This window comes from Chiroxiphia lanceolata, chromosome 1, assembly GCF_009829145.1.
Source record: "Chiroxiphia lanceolata isolate bChiLan1 chromosome 1, bChiLan1.pri, whole genome shotgun sequence".
NCBI classification, from domain to species: Eukaryota; Metazoa; Chordata; class Aves; order Passeriformes; family Pipridae; genus Chiroxiphia; species Chiroxiphia lanceolata.
In genome coordinates this window covers 36,260,703-36,278,291 of record NC_045637.1, presented here as the reverse complement: position 1 = coordinate 36,278,291, position 17,589 = coordinate 36,260,703, and the positions used below count along the sequence as shown (strand labels likewise).

The window sequence follows — 17,589 nt, the reverse complement described above, 5'->3', positions numbered from 1 at the left end:
AATTCCCTGCACCGGTGGATTCACATGCCATTTCCCTGAAGCACCACAAAAGAGAAGAGGTATGAAAGAGCAAGGTATTACTTCAGACCAGCAGTACCCACTTACTCTCAGTACTTACACTTAAGTCAGTGCTCCGACATGAAATGAAAGCAGCAATCCTCTCATATGGTGGTTCTGTGGTATTCAGATTTTTGTATCTGCTACTTAGAAGACCCTTGTTATGCCAGTCAGACATATTGCCATGCACTGCTGGCACAGGAGTGCTTTTTACATGAGAAGTTTGGTTCCAGTTGTGATTTTATTCATCTCCTTAGAAATGCTGGTTAGAAAAGCACAAGCACCATGGGCCAACTGACTTGCACTGAAGTCACCGGGAAAGTATTAAACACTGCAGAAAGTATTTGGCTATCAAGTTCTGTAGCTTGGTAGCCATGAAGAGACCAAGCTGCTGGGAACTTCATCCAGATAGCAGCCTTCAGACACTAACATAATAAACAACTTCTACCATGACAACTGGAACAAAACTGTGTTCACAGCAGGCATCTCCTCTGAGATGTTTTTGTATCTTGAGACTTTAACTGCTTTAAGGGATCTTAATTTATTCCCAGAGGAAGCTCTAACTCTTGCACTCACTAGTGCAACATGCACATAAATGAACAGTAACGTGAAGAAACTTTAAAATAATGCAGATTCTGATGTGGCACATGCACCAGCTTACAGAGGTAGACCTTGCTCTCCATGCATTAACCTACATATGTGCAAAGTACCACAAATTTAAACCATCTTTTTTCAACCCTATTCAAAACCTGCAACACAGGCTAAACAAAGAGCATTGCCTGCTCTGTGTAAACGATGAAAAGGACAATTTTCTTTCTAACAGCTTCATACTAAGCTTTAGAGCAGGAGTCTCAACAGGAGTCTCACCCCTGAGGCTAATTAGATGCTGTACCTCACTGAAGAATCTCCAGTGACCCCAATGCTCACTCCCTTTCACCAAATCATGTGCTCTCAACTTTTCCTAAAGAATTACAATCAGCATCAGAGATAAGTTGAGAGGTTATTCTCATCTCCGTCTTTATTTTCAATCCTTATAGACAGGTTTGTTCACATTTTAGGAACTCAGAATAAGTCGGTACAGATGAAGAAACAGGAAAGACTGTATGGTCCAGGCTTCTGCAAAGTGACTATGGCAAGGACTGCTGCTGCTAACTTTTATTAGGCATGTTTTTAAACTCTGCTAGTTGGCAGCTGGAATGTTGTCACAGGCAAAAAGGAGCACCCACATTTTATTTCACATTGCAGGCAGTTACAGGAGTATTTCACACCTGCCAGTTTGCATCTGCAAATGTATTCAATGTTTTCTTCCAAATTAGCCCCACGCAGTACTCTCCCCCTCAGCTTACACGGCCTATGGCAAAACTCAGCAATATTGGCTATTTTTGTACGGAATAAGCCATAGGTGATCATGGAGTGGGAAAGCTAGAGTATGATGTATTTCACAATACTGCAGAATGCTTACAGTGCTTTGACAGCTCTTAACAGAGGCACAGTTATGAGCCTCAGTTTTGCCTCTACTTATCCCATCAGCATTTACTCTTATTATGAGGAAACGCAGCAGTGATTATTCCCTTATTATGCTGTACACAGCTTTAACCCTAGGACGGTTCAGGAGCTTAAACCATGATGTATGTGGTGGCTTCCCTGGCAATCAAGTACTTTGCAACTAGTGTAATGGGATACCAGCGCTCTGTCTCTCAGTTCAGCTTCTTTTTGGAAGCCTTTAACACTGCAAATTTTTTCAGTCATATCCTTGGGTCACAGTAAAAGGGTTTTCTTATGCTTAATCTGACCTCTGAAAAAGTACAAGCATAAAACGAATGAGTCTGTGCTGTGACTTTGTTCCCCACACTTTTTTCAAAGTAAGAGGTTTCTCTAGGAATGTTGATTCTTCCTAATTACCCTAATGAAATATTACCTACATAGCATCAGTTATTAAAAAAAAAAAAAAGCTAATGTCCAAAAAACCTCCCTAAAAATGAATTTGAGACAATATCCTCAAGTAGCTTTTGTCTACCTACTTTTTAAAAAACCTTTGTTGAAATGGAAGCATGTTTAGACATACACAAAAGCCCAGCTGTGATATGCAGCAAAGGACTCACTAGGACTAGACATTTACATTCCTCTCTGTTAAAGATGAAAAACGTATACTTCTAATACCACAGTAAGCTTAAAAGAATGCCAGAACATTTAAAAAGGCACCAGTCCAGTCTTGTTTAGTTATATTATCCTTTATTATTTTACAATGTATTTCAAAAACTTTTACAGATGCCTTAAACTGTTCTACAAGAGCTGCAATACTGTCATAAAAGCACACCTACAGACTGAATGCACAAACAAACTGTAGTACCTACTGGTATTGAACCATTAATATCCAAAGGGTGTAGTCTTTTAGTAAATAGATGTGCAGTAATGCAAATGCAAACAGATGTTAATGCAGAAAACCAAAACTCTGCATTCATGGCTATAGAACAGAGGACTTTTCAAATACATTTGGTACTGTAACATTCTAGACAGCAATGAGTAGTATTACATATTTAAAGCAATACATGCCCTGAAAAGCCTGTATGTTCAATCTGTGCGTGTAAACCTGAATCAAAAATAAACTATATATATTAAAAAACATGAGACATCTAGTCTGCCAACAAGCTTTTGTTTTGTTTTGTTTTTTCCTAGAATGACAATTGACCTGGGTGGGTGAACTCTGACCTGCATTATTATTTTATATTATCATATCCTCAGCATTTCTGTAGTATTATGATATGACAGCCTGTGATTTTTTTTTTATTTATTCCCTGTGCATAGGCACAGGGAATAACTTTGATGCATTAAATTTCTCTTCTGAGTCTCCAAGTGGTAAATATAACTCCTATTATAGCAAATACATTACCACAAAAAAGCATTGTATAATGAGGTTTATAACATTTTGAAGTCCTCAACTGTATTTCTCTGGTGCAACAAAGCAGTGGCACTGCAGTTTTCAAGCACTGTGTTTTGAATCCTCTCACACACAGTGTTTACTAACAGCTCAGATATATATTATTCTTTACCTACAGAAGTTCTGCTTTTATTATCACTTCTGCTCACAGAAATTAGTAAGACATCTCTAAACTTATACTGTCTGTAAGTCACAGGGCAAAGCCAATTGTTTGCATATGTTTTTAAGCCACGCTGATGTACTTTCATGGGACACTCATGAAAGACATTAGAAGAGAACAGTAATTGCATATCAGATTTGTTAGGGGAAAAAAACCCAGAGTTAAAGTCAAAATTTATGAGTGTGGCACTGTGGCAAGAGGCATTCTGTCCTGCTTTATACTTCAAGTTTAAAGTTTTAGTTACCATTAAATATTTCCTAACAGTAAACACCATTTCTTAACCAAGTGCAGTCTACATTCCTCTATTCTCTGCAGGCAGGGCTGCAATGGGTCATCACTGCATTAGACCACAGCTTTTTCTGCTAGTCTTCCCAGCTAGCCTAAACAGCAGTCAGTGGTACTTATTAGCTTTTTATATATATATATATATATATATATCAGTCAGTCACACTCATCATTACAAATATGTTCTAGTTTATTTACTGTACAATGTATGTATACATATTTGTGTTTATTCAATCCCTTTTTTCTTATCTTAAGCACTCCAACAGTTAAGGGCAGGCTGGGAAAAAATTCAGTATACATAAAAGGGTTATACATTTCAAGTCTGTAGTGATTCTAGTTTAATAGCAAGAGGGGAACATCGTGCTCACACTGTGCACATGGTTGGCAAAAATAAAGGCAAAAAAAGTGGCAGACTGTATTTTTCTCTGGAGTCAAAATCTAGAAAATTAAACAAAATAATGTTAATCCAAAGGGATGCAGAAACGAAGAGGGCATTTTATTTAATGTACAACTAGAGCTATTAAGAATTTTCTTTCACAGAGGCCCTGAGACTTGAGTTGAATGGATTCTCCCTACCATGTGTTTCATGTGAAGTCAAACTTAAAGCTCTATACGTATAGCATAAACATTTGGTATATAACAGTGGACCCATTTTTAAAAAGTGATGCAATAAAATCTACATGAAAAACAAATGGAAGAACAACTTGATTGGAGGCCTCTGTCCTTTGACCCCTGCCCTATCAGGCTAAACGTCCAATAAAATGTAAAATGCAGCATACATTTACTTAATCTAAAATTTTCGTGATGATTTATTGCAAATTGCACTTGGCAGTTCACCACACCAATGGAAAACTGGCCCCCCTGTTGTTCATTCACACAGTCTTTTAACACCAAATACAAGTCACCAGTAGAAAGATCTTGATAGAAAGTTTGCTGCTGTGCTGAGCCAGCTTGCTGCACCTTCTGGGTGTGACCCAACACGAGACACTGCTTTGTCCTGTTCCTTAGTAGGGCTTTCATCTTCTGGTAAATATTCAGGTAGATCTGTGTTCTGCTCTACTTCCACTGGAGTATCTTGGAACGGAACCAGCATCTGATAAAACACAACACAGATTAAAATTATGTCAGATGTTGTAACTTAAAAGAATGAATCGAAGTTATAACAGATACATGCTCAGGATGACAGACATGCACATTGTGACACTCCTCCCCATTGCCCTATACATCAAGAATATAAACAGAACCTAATATGCTTAGAAGATACACAAGAAAAGCTTTGGCTTAATAGGGAGGAAAAAGTATCAAATAAATAAAGACATAGCCCTTTTACTGTAGCTGTGAATCACATCAGCAACTCCAACCAAAAAAACCCAGGTTCATTGTGACCCTTTTCATACCATTAAGGAAAGGAACAATTACAGTATTTTTGTCCTTCTTCTGAACAATACGTTCCGTAAAACTGTTCTACTGATTCACGCCCTGACATAGGATACCCTTTATTCTCTTTGGACTGTATGTGTTGCACTACCACTAGATGTTACAGGCACAGAGGTGCTGACACTAAAGACACAGCCAAGCTATAACAGTTGGTATTTAGAAAGATACATGGCCTACCTCCTCACCACTTTCACTTTTCACAACTTGCTGTGCCTTCATAACTTTGGTTGATGCTATGGCCGTTGCCAATGCCTACAAGTATACAGAAAAAAACCAAGAGCTCAGTGCGACAGAATGCAATAATGTGAGGATCTGGAGGATTACCAAGCACTCACCTCTGCTTTTAAGTCTGAGCGAATTCGGACCACGCACCTTTGAACAGCCATTTGAAAGGTAAAACTAATAACACCTTTAATTTTCAACAAGGCTTCTTCACAAAGATTCCGTCGAGACTGAAAAACAAATAACAATCCCACAACTAAAGTCCTTTTGTAATACACCAAGTGAAAATGCTCCCAATTATTTGTTAAGGTATTCCTGTATGTCTCAAGGCACATGGTTACAGAACCACATTTTTGTAACAGAAAAACTAAGACTTACATTTTAGTGCACAAATATTAGACTCTCCTGCCACCCAAAAAAAAAAATTGCTTACACTTTAGAAGTCAAAGAAGGATGGAATCAACTGTAAATAATCAGAGAAAAGTGCTGAAAAGCAAAGAATGTTTTTCTCTGTATGATCAGCTAAACAGTCCCCTCTGGTTAAGTTCTGACTGACTGAAGTGCTCATTGATGAGTAGTTAGTGTTTAAGTTGTTATTTATCAGGCACCTTGGCTCCATACTGACTGAATGCATCAAAGCAGCTGTTGTATTTTTCAGCTGCTTCATCTGTGGCAGCTCACAGACATCATGGCACAGCATTAGCTTAATTCTTATTTCAAAGGGAAAATATTTGGTTGATAACTCACAGAATGTTATGTTTAAAGCAAGTAACATTGCCTGCGCTGTAACATTACACTGACCTGTACTAGTTGCAACTGTTACAATACCTTAGAACGTTCTATTTTTTCCTTTTAATATTTGCACAAGATGGTTGTAACAAAAATAATTAAAATACTGGAGAGACTGCTAGTACATAAGGGGATAAAAAAGATACACTGTACCAGAAATAAACTGACAACCTTTACACAGGTTTAAAATAATCATGCATTTAACTTTCACTGCAAGTTTCTGTAAAGTTTTATATAATTTTTTATTTCAAAGTATATTTGCATTAATTATGAAATAATCACTGGTCAGCATTTAGGAAGGCTCCATGAATAAGAAGCAAATTAAATTCTTTTAATCTCTGGGAGAACCTACTGAAGCGGTTTGGGTTTTTTTAGCAGTTTAGCATGCATATTGAAATAATTCATTTGTGAAAGTTTATGTAGTGAAATAATTAACATTTTTCTGTTTTACAAAAACTCACTTTGTCAGGTAGGCTACCTTTTCTATACAAAGAAAATATTAGATGCAAAGATGTCAGGCTGCCTTACACGAGTGAAAGTTGAAACTACTTCTGGACACAAGAAGACAAACATTCATAGCTTCCTTAGCCTAAACAAATAATTTATGCTTACTTGAGTGTATAGCAATTCTGTGACAGAATCTGGCTTTTTACTTTAAGATCCCAGGTAAGTCATAGGCACCTCAGTTTAATTTCAAATGAGGCTTTCAGTGACCAGATAACTGGTGAACCACTTTGTGATAACCAAACAGAGTGATTCATTAATTAAAAAGAAAACAGTGTAAGGTCAGTATAACCTAGAGAAAGAAAAACAAATCGTAAAAATTAACTGGGCCCCTATAAAGACATAAAACAAGTTACCTCCCTTTTACCTTGTATGAAATTTATAGTGAGGAGACTCTGTTTAGTTAACTAGATGATAACACCTTTCTTAAGAATTTATAACTTTGTCTAAGAAAAACATCTGTTGAATGTCTGACTTAACAATATATAATATTTATGCCTGTGTGTAGATAACAACCTTGCCTAAGAAAAACATCTGTTGAATTCCTGACATAACAATGTATAATGTTTATGTCTATGTATAATGAATATGCATGAATTAGCTGAGAATAAATACAGAATACTGTGCCTGCTTTGAGTGTGACAGGCCTCCTGAGTCACATAGACTCAGCTTGGACACCACAGCACTGTTTGCTCCCATCATATAATAAATTCTAAATTGGAAATTACTCGAATCTGAGATTTTATTTCTCACACACTTCTTAAAGACAAAGTTACTAAGCTTCATATGAACTCCTTAAAAAGATGGCAGCTGTCAAGCCTTGCTGCACAGACATACTTTGCAAAAGACATTTAACTATGGTAGGTACCTACAAACCCCAGCAATACACAGGTAGACATCTTTCTGCATGGTATTCCTGAAGCATGGGCACAAGGTAGGACAGGCAAAATGTAGGTTATTTTCTTGCACACCAAAGCCTGATTATCATACCCTAACAAACACTACTAAGATGCACAGACTAGAAAACTGACTGAAGGCCATGCCACAAACTGCTGAATTATTGCCTTGGTTTTTTTCCTTTTTTTAACATTTTTAGTAATTATCACCGAATTTGATAATTAGATCTTAAAATAAAAACATCTGACTCCACGCTAAATGACCTTTCCTCTATCTTCCTAAAACAATCAATATCTACTATTTGACGTTTTGAAATCCACAAGCACTTGTAGGATCTGCAATCACTCCTAACAGCAGTTTCTTGTTACAAATGTAAATGACTGAGAACACCATGTCTACAGCCCTGTGTTTGCTCACTATGCCTTTTAATGCTCATACATGCCACATAATATTCTTTGCTAGTTAAGTTAAGAACAACCTATTCAATGAAAGTAAGCTGCTTTTGTTGCTCATGTTGTTCACCATCCTCCTCGTCCTACCTTATTGTGACATTTAAAGTAGCATTAAAGGGAAGTTTAACTGCTGGGTGAGCACCTGGAGCATCACTAACATTTGTACACTAGCCGTCTCAGCCAGTGCACAGCCAGATTTTTCTTTAATAACAAGCTAGAAAACATGCTGGTCTACCTGCAGTGCTTTTCTCTGTAGATGAATATCTAAATACCCTATGCTTTTTCTCAATACCTTTGCATCAGTATTGAAGAGAGAAAACTCCACAAATCTCGCTAAGCTGCACTTGTCAAAGAACACAAAGAAACACTTTTAAGATATAATCAGACTACAGGCAAAATATCTAAACTCACAAAGTAGAAATGGTTGAAATTTCTTGCTTGGAGATACCTGTGAACAAACAAACCAACTACAAGCTTTAAAACAACAATTGATGGAACTGAATTAAAAAAACTTCACAGAGCACAAAAGCCAATGATGTTGACAAAGCACTGCCTTTCTAGATAGAGCAAGTGCTGGAAGGACAAAACTGTAAAAAATATTTACTTTGTATAAAGTGAGCTAGAGCAGCATGTTATTTCTAAAGGAATTAGCTGTGGTCTTATGAAAACAGTACAGTGGGGATGCTGTTGATAAACTGGGCCTGTGGACACGCTTACTTGGCAAAATGTAAAGCAACAAAGCAAAGGATCAGGTTTGATCATTTAAAATGGGTACAAAACTGAAAGATACAGAGTCCGGAGGGCACTTGTGGATAACATGCTTAAGCAGTCTACATGCTGTTTGGCAGCCGTAAAAAGGCAAACATGGCCCTGGGGTGTTATCTACAGGGGTATGGTAGATAAATCCGTAGAAGTTATTCTGACATTACATAAAGACTCAGTGAGACCTCATTAACTCAAATGCCATTCTGGTCACTACGGTAGAAAAGATCTCACGGACAATGAAAAGATGTATCAAAACCAACTCAAAAAAAATACAGCATTTCTAAATTAAGAGCAACAAAAAATCCCACACAGTGTCTGAAATCTCTGGTAACTAAAAGGAAACTTTTTTTAGATTAACTCACTGAAACAACCACAAGATACCTGTGTGTGAAAACGCTGAAGGCACCTTGTTTATTCCATTCTTTCTTGAAAAAGGAAAGAAAATTAGGAGATATAGAAACAGAATAGATTTTTTAGAGTAATTAAAAAAATCAAGAAAATTGCCTTATAACATCTTTAGATATTCTGAGTAAGCTCAATTTATGCAAGATTTTATATGTATCTCGTGATCCAAAATACGATCCACAGAAATTGCTGGCAACTGATGACGCCACACAAGCAGCCCAAGTACCTTATCTCTGTGGGCAAAACACATCTCAGGACAGCATGCCTTATTCACATGACCTCTGCAAGGTTTCCTTACCGAGTCATCAAGGCCGTCTATATGCAAAACCACTGTCTTGGCACGCTTATTTGTGCTGCCAAGGAAAAACTGTGCTTTCCGTCGACGATAATTCATCTCATTCACATTGTCCATGTCTGACATGTTGGAAGACTGAAGGATATCATAGACTTCAGAAGCTAAAAGTTTAGTCTCTCCTGGTGTAGTGGTCCTTAAAAAAAAAAAGGAAAAGGGTTAAGATTTGTAAGTATTTTTACATTAGAACTCCAGACAGCTGTTGATTACATCCTTGTAACTGGAATACACCCTATGCTACGGTCAAGATTGGCAAAAATGTTGAGAGAGGAGGGCAGAAATTAAGGTAAAACTATTTTCTTTCCCATACTCCAACTTTTATGTCGATCTGTTAATTCCAAGACCATTATAAACAACTCTGTTCTCAACATGAATACAGTTTACATCAGTTTGACAACTAGAAACCAAACGTGGCAGTAGATGGTCAGTGCATTGCGGTTACTTTGTGTTGAGCTTTATTTTATTTTTTTAAAACAAAAATTTTCCAATTGCTTTCTGACACGTTTTGTTTCCTACTTTCCTTGTTACATTATAAAAATAATTTCTCTGTAGAACTGTACTCTTTCCAAAAGTTTTCTTCTCCAAATTTACCAGGCATCAACACAGCAGAAACACAAATTTTCTTGAAGAATCCAAAGGTTATTTCTGATTAGATTAAAATTTATGGTATGAACTATAGGATAGCATTTTTTTAGGTAGAAAAAAATGTAGATAATAGGCTGAACATATATTAAATTCTTATGATTAATTAAAACTAATTTTAATAAGGTACTAATATAAATCTGTTGTCCAAATTCAGCCCTGTTTTAATTATGCCAGTGATTTAAAGCTTTGGGCAGAAACGAAATTATTACCACATCAAGTTGCAATTAATCTTAAAATGATGAATGACAGCTTTGCTGCTTTGTTTAGCAAACACTAAGTAAGTAACAAGTACCTTTAGATTTATTTTTTTCCATTTGACTTCCTTAATTACCAGACATTAAACACATTTTCCATCCTACCATATGGACAAGAGAGAACACTGAAGTAATCATGTTAGGAGTTCTTGGCTTGTGGGGGTCTCAGCTAGCCTTTTTTTTTTTTTTTCCCTCTGCACCTTGTTTTGAACAGCACCCATTTGGAGAGGAAAATATAAGTTCTTGTGATAATTCAGTGCATTACTAGCATTCCAAGGGAAAAAAAAAAGAAAAAAGAAAGAAAAAAGTGGTAATAAGTAAAACAACCAAGACCTAAAAAAAGGAAAGAATTTCAGCATATGTTCAAATTTAAAGACGTGCTTATGTTCTGCTTTCCTACACAGAAAAAAATGCTTATGTTACTTCACAGAAACAAGTGTTGAGAACTCACAAATATTTCAACTTCATCCTTCCATAATTCATTAGACAAAGTAATAGAACAGATGATAAAGCCATGCAAGCTGATGTCTTGAAGTAGTAATAAATTAGCTTCTGCAAAAAATGACATCTTATCAAGATACTAAGAAATTAACCCACCTGCTAGTTTTGGCAAATTCTTTCAACAACAATCCTGTCCATATCAAGTGATTTACAATAGAGTACTTTTATTTTTTGGTAAGTTTAAATTCAGCTCACTAAGCACACTGTTGAAAAAGTCATTACCCCATCTATTGCACCCACTATGCTGTTGCTAAGGGGTTTTTGCCTGAATACAATTGCACTGTTGCATCACAGAGTTTAAAAAAAAGCAGAAAGACAAATGAGAAATAAAGTATACTTGATATTTGCCATTGTATATATATAAACACACATATATACACATACCTACACAAAAGAGAGTTTAAAGCTGCCAATATGTCAGCAAATATAAGATATTTAAATGCCTAAAAGTAAAAAATCAACAGTGATTTTCATACATGTTTTGTTCTCCTGACATTACTTGGCACAGTTCTTGGAAAACTAATGACCTTACATTAATTGTACTGTTGAAACAACCCGTTCATTTGCAAACTCAAATGTAAATTTGTTCTTATTTGATACAGTTATTCTAAAATCTTCCTAAAACAAGTCTATACAGGTCAATGTTCTGTGTACACACACTCCCTCTTAAACAAGCTACTCACTTCCTGTAGTTTTCCAAACACAGGATTACTGTTACCTCCCACTAAGTTACAGATGATAACTCTAGTTACCACTATACATTAAAAACAAAGCCCAAATGCAAGGTTTTAATCTTTTTATATAAAGAGAATCTGTAATAAGGAACTGACTGTGTAATAAAATGCAGCAAGAAACTCAGACACTACACTACAAGGGTAAGAACAATGGATGTCCTGTAAGAATATCAGATTGTAAAACAATCCCCAATAAAGGTATACACCAGTTTTATTCCGCAGAAATAAAATACTACACTTTCGGCAACTCACTTGAAAACAAAGACCCTCAAAATTCCTGACAAAGCCTTCAACAATTTTTAGTGCACTGGTGAAATGAGTGAATACAAGTTTTGCATCAACCTCTTATTCTTTTCATTAAAGCAATTTGTACGATAGGTATAAAAAGAATAGAAAGTTTAACATCAGACTAGACAAAAGGAATTTTTTTATGATGGCAGTGAAACACTGGAACAGGTTGCCCATAGAGGTGGTTGTTGCTTCATCCCTGGAAATGTTCAAGGACATTGGACAGAGCTCTGATTGACTTGAAGATATCCCTGCTCATTGCAGAGGGGCTGGACTAGACAACCCTTACAGGTCCTATAGACGTTCATACTCCATGATAACTCTATCACCTTTAAGGGAAAAAAAAAAAAATCTATCTGGAAGTAAGTATCTATTGCAAAACCACGGTGACATTCAATGCTGACTCTGCTTCTTTATACACTATATTGGTAATAAAAAGATAAACGCAGTGAAACTACATGTGAAATTAAACCACAGAACAGTGGAAGTTTTTTAAAAAAACACAAGGAGAACACATAGGCTGTGGCTTTGTTGCCCAAAATGAGAAAAAAAAGTAACTTTAAAAGAAGAGGGCACGGACTGGGCCATCCCAGCACCTGTTCATCAGGAGTTTCAGATACCACTGCCCAGAGCTGTCTGAGCCAGCCTCCTGCCATCATCAGAGCAGCACAAGGGAACTCTTGCACATCTTTCTCCCACTCTCTTTCTCGCTCCAGTATAGCACTTTATTCACCCCTGAAGGTGCAGGTATGTACTATAAAGTCAATATGCACTTAGAGATTGTTTGAGAAAAATCAGTCACTGGAATAAGCTCATCAGGGACATGGTAGAGTTTCCACCACTGGAGGTTTTCAGGATACAACTGGACAGGGCATGAGAGAGTCTCACCTAGGTTCCCCTTCCCAGGAAAGGTTGAAGTAGATGATCTTTTGAGGTCCTTTCCAACCTGGGCTGTTCTGTGATTCTGTGACTAGTGTTCTCCTGCCCTACTAGGGAAATGGCAGTATCTAGTTAGAGCAAAGTTGGCAAGAGTTGGTTACCATCTCTTTCAGAGGCGGTAACATCTTACATTACTTCAGCAACATTCAGAAGATGCCTGTCAGAGACCCAACCCTTTAGTTTTCACTGTCTTCTTGAATTCCTGTCATCCTAGATTGCTGCCTGTCCTTCCATCATGTTCACCCAAGGCTGGCTGCAAAAGTAATATGAACACAGAATCCAAGTGACATGTGCTGTATCTGTCAGAAGAGGATACAAGAAACAGTTCTCATTTGCTTCACAATTAAAAATAACTTTGTAAACATGGTCCAAGTGCTGCAGGGGTTTTATTAACATAACAAGACATTTTTTAAAGTTTTAGCTAAACTTAAAGGACCCAAAACCCTACTGATTACAACTCCAAACACGTATGTGATGTAGGTTGAATATGGATACTTGGAAAGAATGTGTAAGCAGCATGTAGCATTATAGCTGTACAACCAGTATGTGACTTAAGTATACACAGAGCATCATACATGATAATATTGAAGGGCCCAACAATCCTCCTAGCATTGCTGCATCCAATGCAAATGTAACACAGAAACTTAGTTTCTCCCTTTAGAAGAAGCACAAAGTCTGAGAAGGACTAATATAGTGGATTCTCCCCTTTTAGAGAAGGACAAGACAAATATATTTATAAATATACATATATGGGGGGGTGTAAAAGATTACCTTATCCTTTCTAAAGCAACTATGCATCCTTTTTAAAATAAACATATGCACATACATGTATATTACAGACACACGCCTGTATCAGAGGAAACAGATGCAACCATAACCCTGCTCAAAGTACAGCAGATCCTGTGCACAAGCACAGAAACTATTACAAATGCATTTCCTTAGTGGTACACATTGCACTCTAAAGACACATTAGCCAAACAGTAACAAACATACTGTAACAGCTTTCATTAGAGTGTTTCTACTGACTTTATAACCTTGAGACAGGAGGTTTTCAAATAAAAAAGGGAATTTTTCTTTACCCAAGACTCAATTACATCCCAGATTCTATCAAAAGAAGATTTGCATCATTTAATTCCAGAAGTCTCAGTTCCACAGTGATTCTGCTTTTGGATGTACTTGCTCAATTTGTCCAGTACCCACAATAAGATGACAAAGTAATTACCTATCCATGAAATTTCAAGGCTCTTGATAATCTTTGCACCTCTAGGAAGCTGATGAAACAAATCTGGAAACCATTTCTTCCAACTACATAAAGGACAAGAAGGCAAGCAGGAAGGGTGAGCCTGGATTCACAAAGAGGAAGTCATGTGTGACCACCCTGAGAGCCTTCACAATGAAGTGACTGGCTTCATGGGGATGGGACAGCAAATGGATATTGTCTTTTGACATAGTGTCCTACACAATCCTCACAGAACAGCTGATGAAGAATTGCAGATTGCAAAGTGGACTGAAAACTGCCTAGATAGCCAGACCCAGACGGTGGTAATCAAGGCCATGAAATCCAGCTGGAGGCCAATATCTAGCAATGTACATCATGGGTCAACACCAGGTCCAATTCTGTTCAATCTCTTCATTAACAATCTCAACGATAGGGCAGAATGGACCTTTAGCAAGTCTGCAGATGAAACAAAACAGGAAGGAGGGGCTGATATGCTAGATAGTTGTGCCAGAGGGACTGCAACAGGCTGGAAAAACGGCCTGACAGGAACCTCATAAAGTCCAGCAAGGGAAAGTGCAAAGTCCTGCATCTGAGAAGGAACAGCCCCAGGCACCAGCTCAAGTCAGGCACAATCTCAGGATGACCATGTGGAAAGCAGCTTTGCAAAGAACCTGGGGGCCCTGGTGGACATGAAGTCCACCATTAGCCAGCAATATGCCCTTGCAGCAAAGAAGGCTACTGGTATCCTGGGCTGCACTAGGAAGAGTGCTGCCAGCAGGTGGAGGGAGGTGATCCCGCCCCTTTTAGGACTGGTGAGGCCTCATCTGGAGTGCTGTGTCCAGGTCTGGGCTCCCCAGTACACAAGATATATGAATGTGCTGCGGAGTCCAACAAAGGGTCAAGAATATGATTAAGGGGCTGACAAGAGAGGGGTGAGAGCTGGGCTGGGATTGTTCAGCCTAGAGAAGACTCAGGGGGGATCTTATCAATGTATATAACTACCTGAAGAGAAGGTGAGAAGAGGAAAGAGCCAGGCTCTTTTCAGTGGTGCCCAGTGCCAGGATAAGAGGCAGTGGCACAAACTGAAAAATCAGAAAACGCTTTTTCCACTGAAAAGTGAAGGTGACTAAGCACTGACAGAAGCTGTCCAGACAGGTTGTAGAGTCTCCACTCTCGGAGATATTCAAAAGCTGCCTGGACATGGTTTTGGGCAATGGGGTTTAGGTGACTATCTGAGTAGAGGAGTTGGACCAGATGATCTGAAGAGGTCCTTTCCAACTTCAACACCTCTGTGAGTCTGTGAACACATAACAAGAAGTCATTCAGTAAATTCATAGAGCAAGGTACAGGGAGCACATCCATTTTTACCTACTGATGGATATCTGATTTTTCAGATTAAGAGTATTTTAGGAGATAGGCTTTTATGTAAAGCACAAATTTATTTAATTTTCCTGGCAACTATTTTCCTTATACATTGTCTTCCAAAGAGTTCTGCATGACAGCTTACATAACTCTTAACCCATCTGACAATTAGACAGACTGATTTCAGAAATTTCCTGCTCCCGTATTTAGACTTACAGTTCACTGATCAGTCCTAAATTGTTTTATCTTAAGGCAACATGAACTAAAGGCAAGACTAGATGCAAAAAGGGAGGCTTTGTTCTCAAAGTCATTAAAATTTGTCAATTGCATTCCAAATGTTTTCACCTTCACAGAATCATTACAGAATGGTTTGGGTTGAAAGGAGACCTTGAAGATCATCTCGTTACAACCCCACTGCTGTGGGCAGGGACCAGGTAGTTCAGAGCCCCATCCAACCTGGCCTTGAACACATTCAGGGATGGGGCAACCTGTTCCACCTCAGCTTATAGCATGAAGGAAAAGCTATTTGAGATTATTACACCTTATAATAACAATTTAGAAACTTTTAATACAAAACTCAAAACCCCAATAATTCACTAGTTCAAACATGACATTTGATTTTAGGAAAACACTGCTCCCACAGTTTTCTCTCTCAAAATATATGATTTCTTGGTTGTCCTACTTAGCACAATAATTGTATTGAGTAAATTTAGTATAAATTTAATATAAAGCCAAAAATGAGATCACACAGGCATACCAAAGAAATACTTTAATCTCAAGTAATTTCACAACATAGATCAAAATCTCAATGTATACAAGCTTACTCAGGAGTTTACATTTTTACTCTCAACCAAATCTGATGTAGTTCAAGAGTTTAATTTGTAATCTAGGGACCAATCTCAGCCTTGTGCCAAAGGATCTTTTCCCCAGGGTTGCTCAGGAATAAGAGATCCAAAGACAGACCATTCTCAACTTCTAGCTCCAGAATGGGGCATCGCTTACAACTCAATGTTGACCTGTCAGTCTGTCCTGTGCAGGGCCAAGAGCTGGACTCAATGATCTTTGTGGGTCCCTTCCAACTCAGGATATTCTGTGATTCTCAAAATACATGGAGAAGTGCTACAGCTTATCCCCTGCAAAAGGCTGAGAAATCTCTGTGAGAAGAGGGCAACCAGAGGTAGACTCTTTCTGTCACAAAACTCACTCCCAGAACTCTGTTAAGATCCAAGCAAGAAAAATTATATACAGGAATAGTACATTTACAGTACACCACTTATGTAATAGACACTTTCACATACAAAGAGTCTGTACTATATATATTTTCAGCAGGCATGGCCCTGTAAGTGAGGGGGCATGACACACAGCCTTATAATTCATGGAGAATGCCTGTGGTAGAGATCTCAACCTTTTAAAGTCAATTCAGGTAAAATTTCTTCTATTGATAGCTTCAGGATTTTACAAAGTAATGGAAAGTTAAAGTACAGGTCTTCAAAAAGATTCCACTACACAATACAGTCTAACAAATATGAAGAGTTTGAAGAAGAAAAATGTCTTCATTATCTAAGTTAAGGCTCCAATAATTGGCAAGACCTCAGCTGAACCCCATCCTAATTAACCTACTCATAAATTAAAAGTAAAAACAACACTCAGATTTAACTTAGTCTTTCACAGAAAAATCCTAAATCAATGAATGTAACAAAGGATCAAATGCATCATTTTTCCTTAAAATACTAGTTTGAGAGACTCCATTTATAGAATGATCTAAGTGCCTTTCCAAAAAGTTTGAGAAAACTTATGATCACATAGAAGCAGATATTTTCACTTGATCCCAATCCTTCTCATACATGTGAATACTGCCCTATATGGCAGAGCAGTCTGCAACTTTCTCCTGAGGGGAAGAGGAGGGACAGGCTCTTATTTGTTCTCGGTGGTGACCGGTTATAAGACCCAAGGGAATGGCCTGATGTTGTGTCAGAGGAGGTTTAGGTTGGATATTAAAACAAAAGTTCTTCCCCCAGAGGGTGGTTGGGTACTGGAACAGGTTCTCCAGGGAAGTGGTCACAGTACCAGGTCTGACAGAGTTTAAGAAGCATTTGGATGATACTCTCAGGCACATGGTGTGACCCTTGGGGATGGTCCTGTGCAGGGACAGGAGCTGCACTCGATGATCCTTGTGGGTTCCTTCCAACTCAGCATATTCTGTGATTCTGTAATATTTTTCCCTAGGATCCTAAGTAGTGATATTTTCAACCATCATTTTATTTCCGTAATGAACTTCATTCGCTGCAATAAATGTAGTATCCCATATGACACAAAAAGCATAAGTAAGAATTTCATGGATCGGCATCAATTCTATCTAAATAAATTGTTGGGCAAATGCATGT

General features: G+C 37.8%; 1 protein-coding gene across 3 annotated transcripts in view; it reads right to left on the bottom strand.

The window, feature by feature from the left end:
• Nucleotides 1-2,272: 2,272 nt before the first annotated feature.
• The window catches only part of ARMC1 (armadillo repeat containing 1), a 34,675-nt gene continuing 19,358 nt past the window's right edge, over nt 2,273-17,589 (bottom strand). For 2 of the 3 annotated variants that reach the window (XM_032692284.1, XM_032692276.1), the window contains exons 4-7: nt 9,210-9,399; nt 5,213-5,329; nt 5,055-5,129; nt 4,226-4,533 (exon numbers count right to left, since the gene is read on the bottom strand). In XM_032692284.1, the coding sequence (XP_032548175.1) occupies nt 4,342-4,533; nt 5,055-5,129; nt 5,213-5,329; nt 9,210-9,399 (574 nt within the window). In that variant the 3' untranslated portion in view covers nt 4,226-4,341. Of the gene's footprint in view, nt 4,534-5,054; nt 5,130-5,212; nt 5,330-9,209; nt 9,400-17,589 lie in introns of all 3 variants that reach the window. The other variant, XM_032692272.1, reaches the window with a different exon arrangement.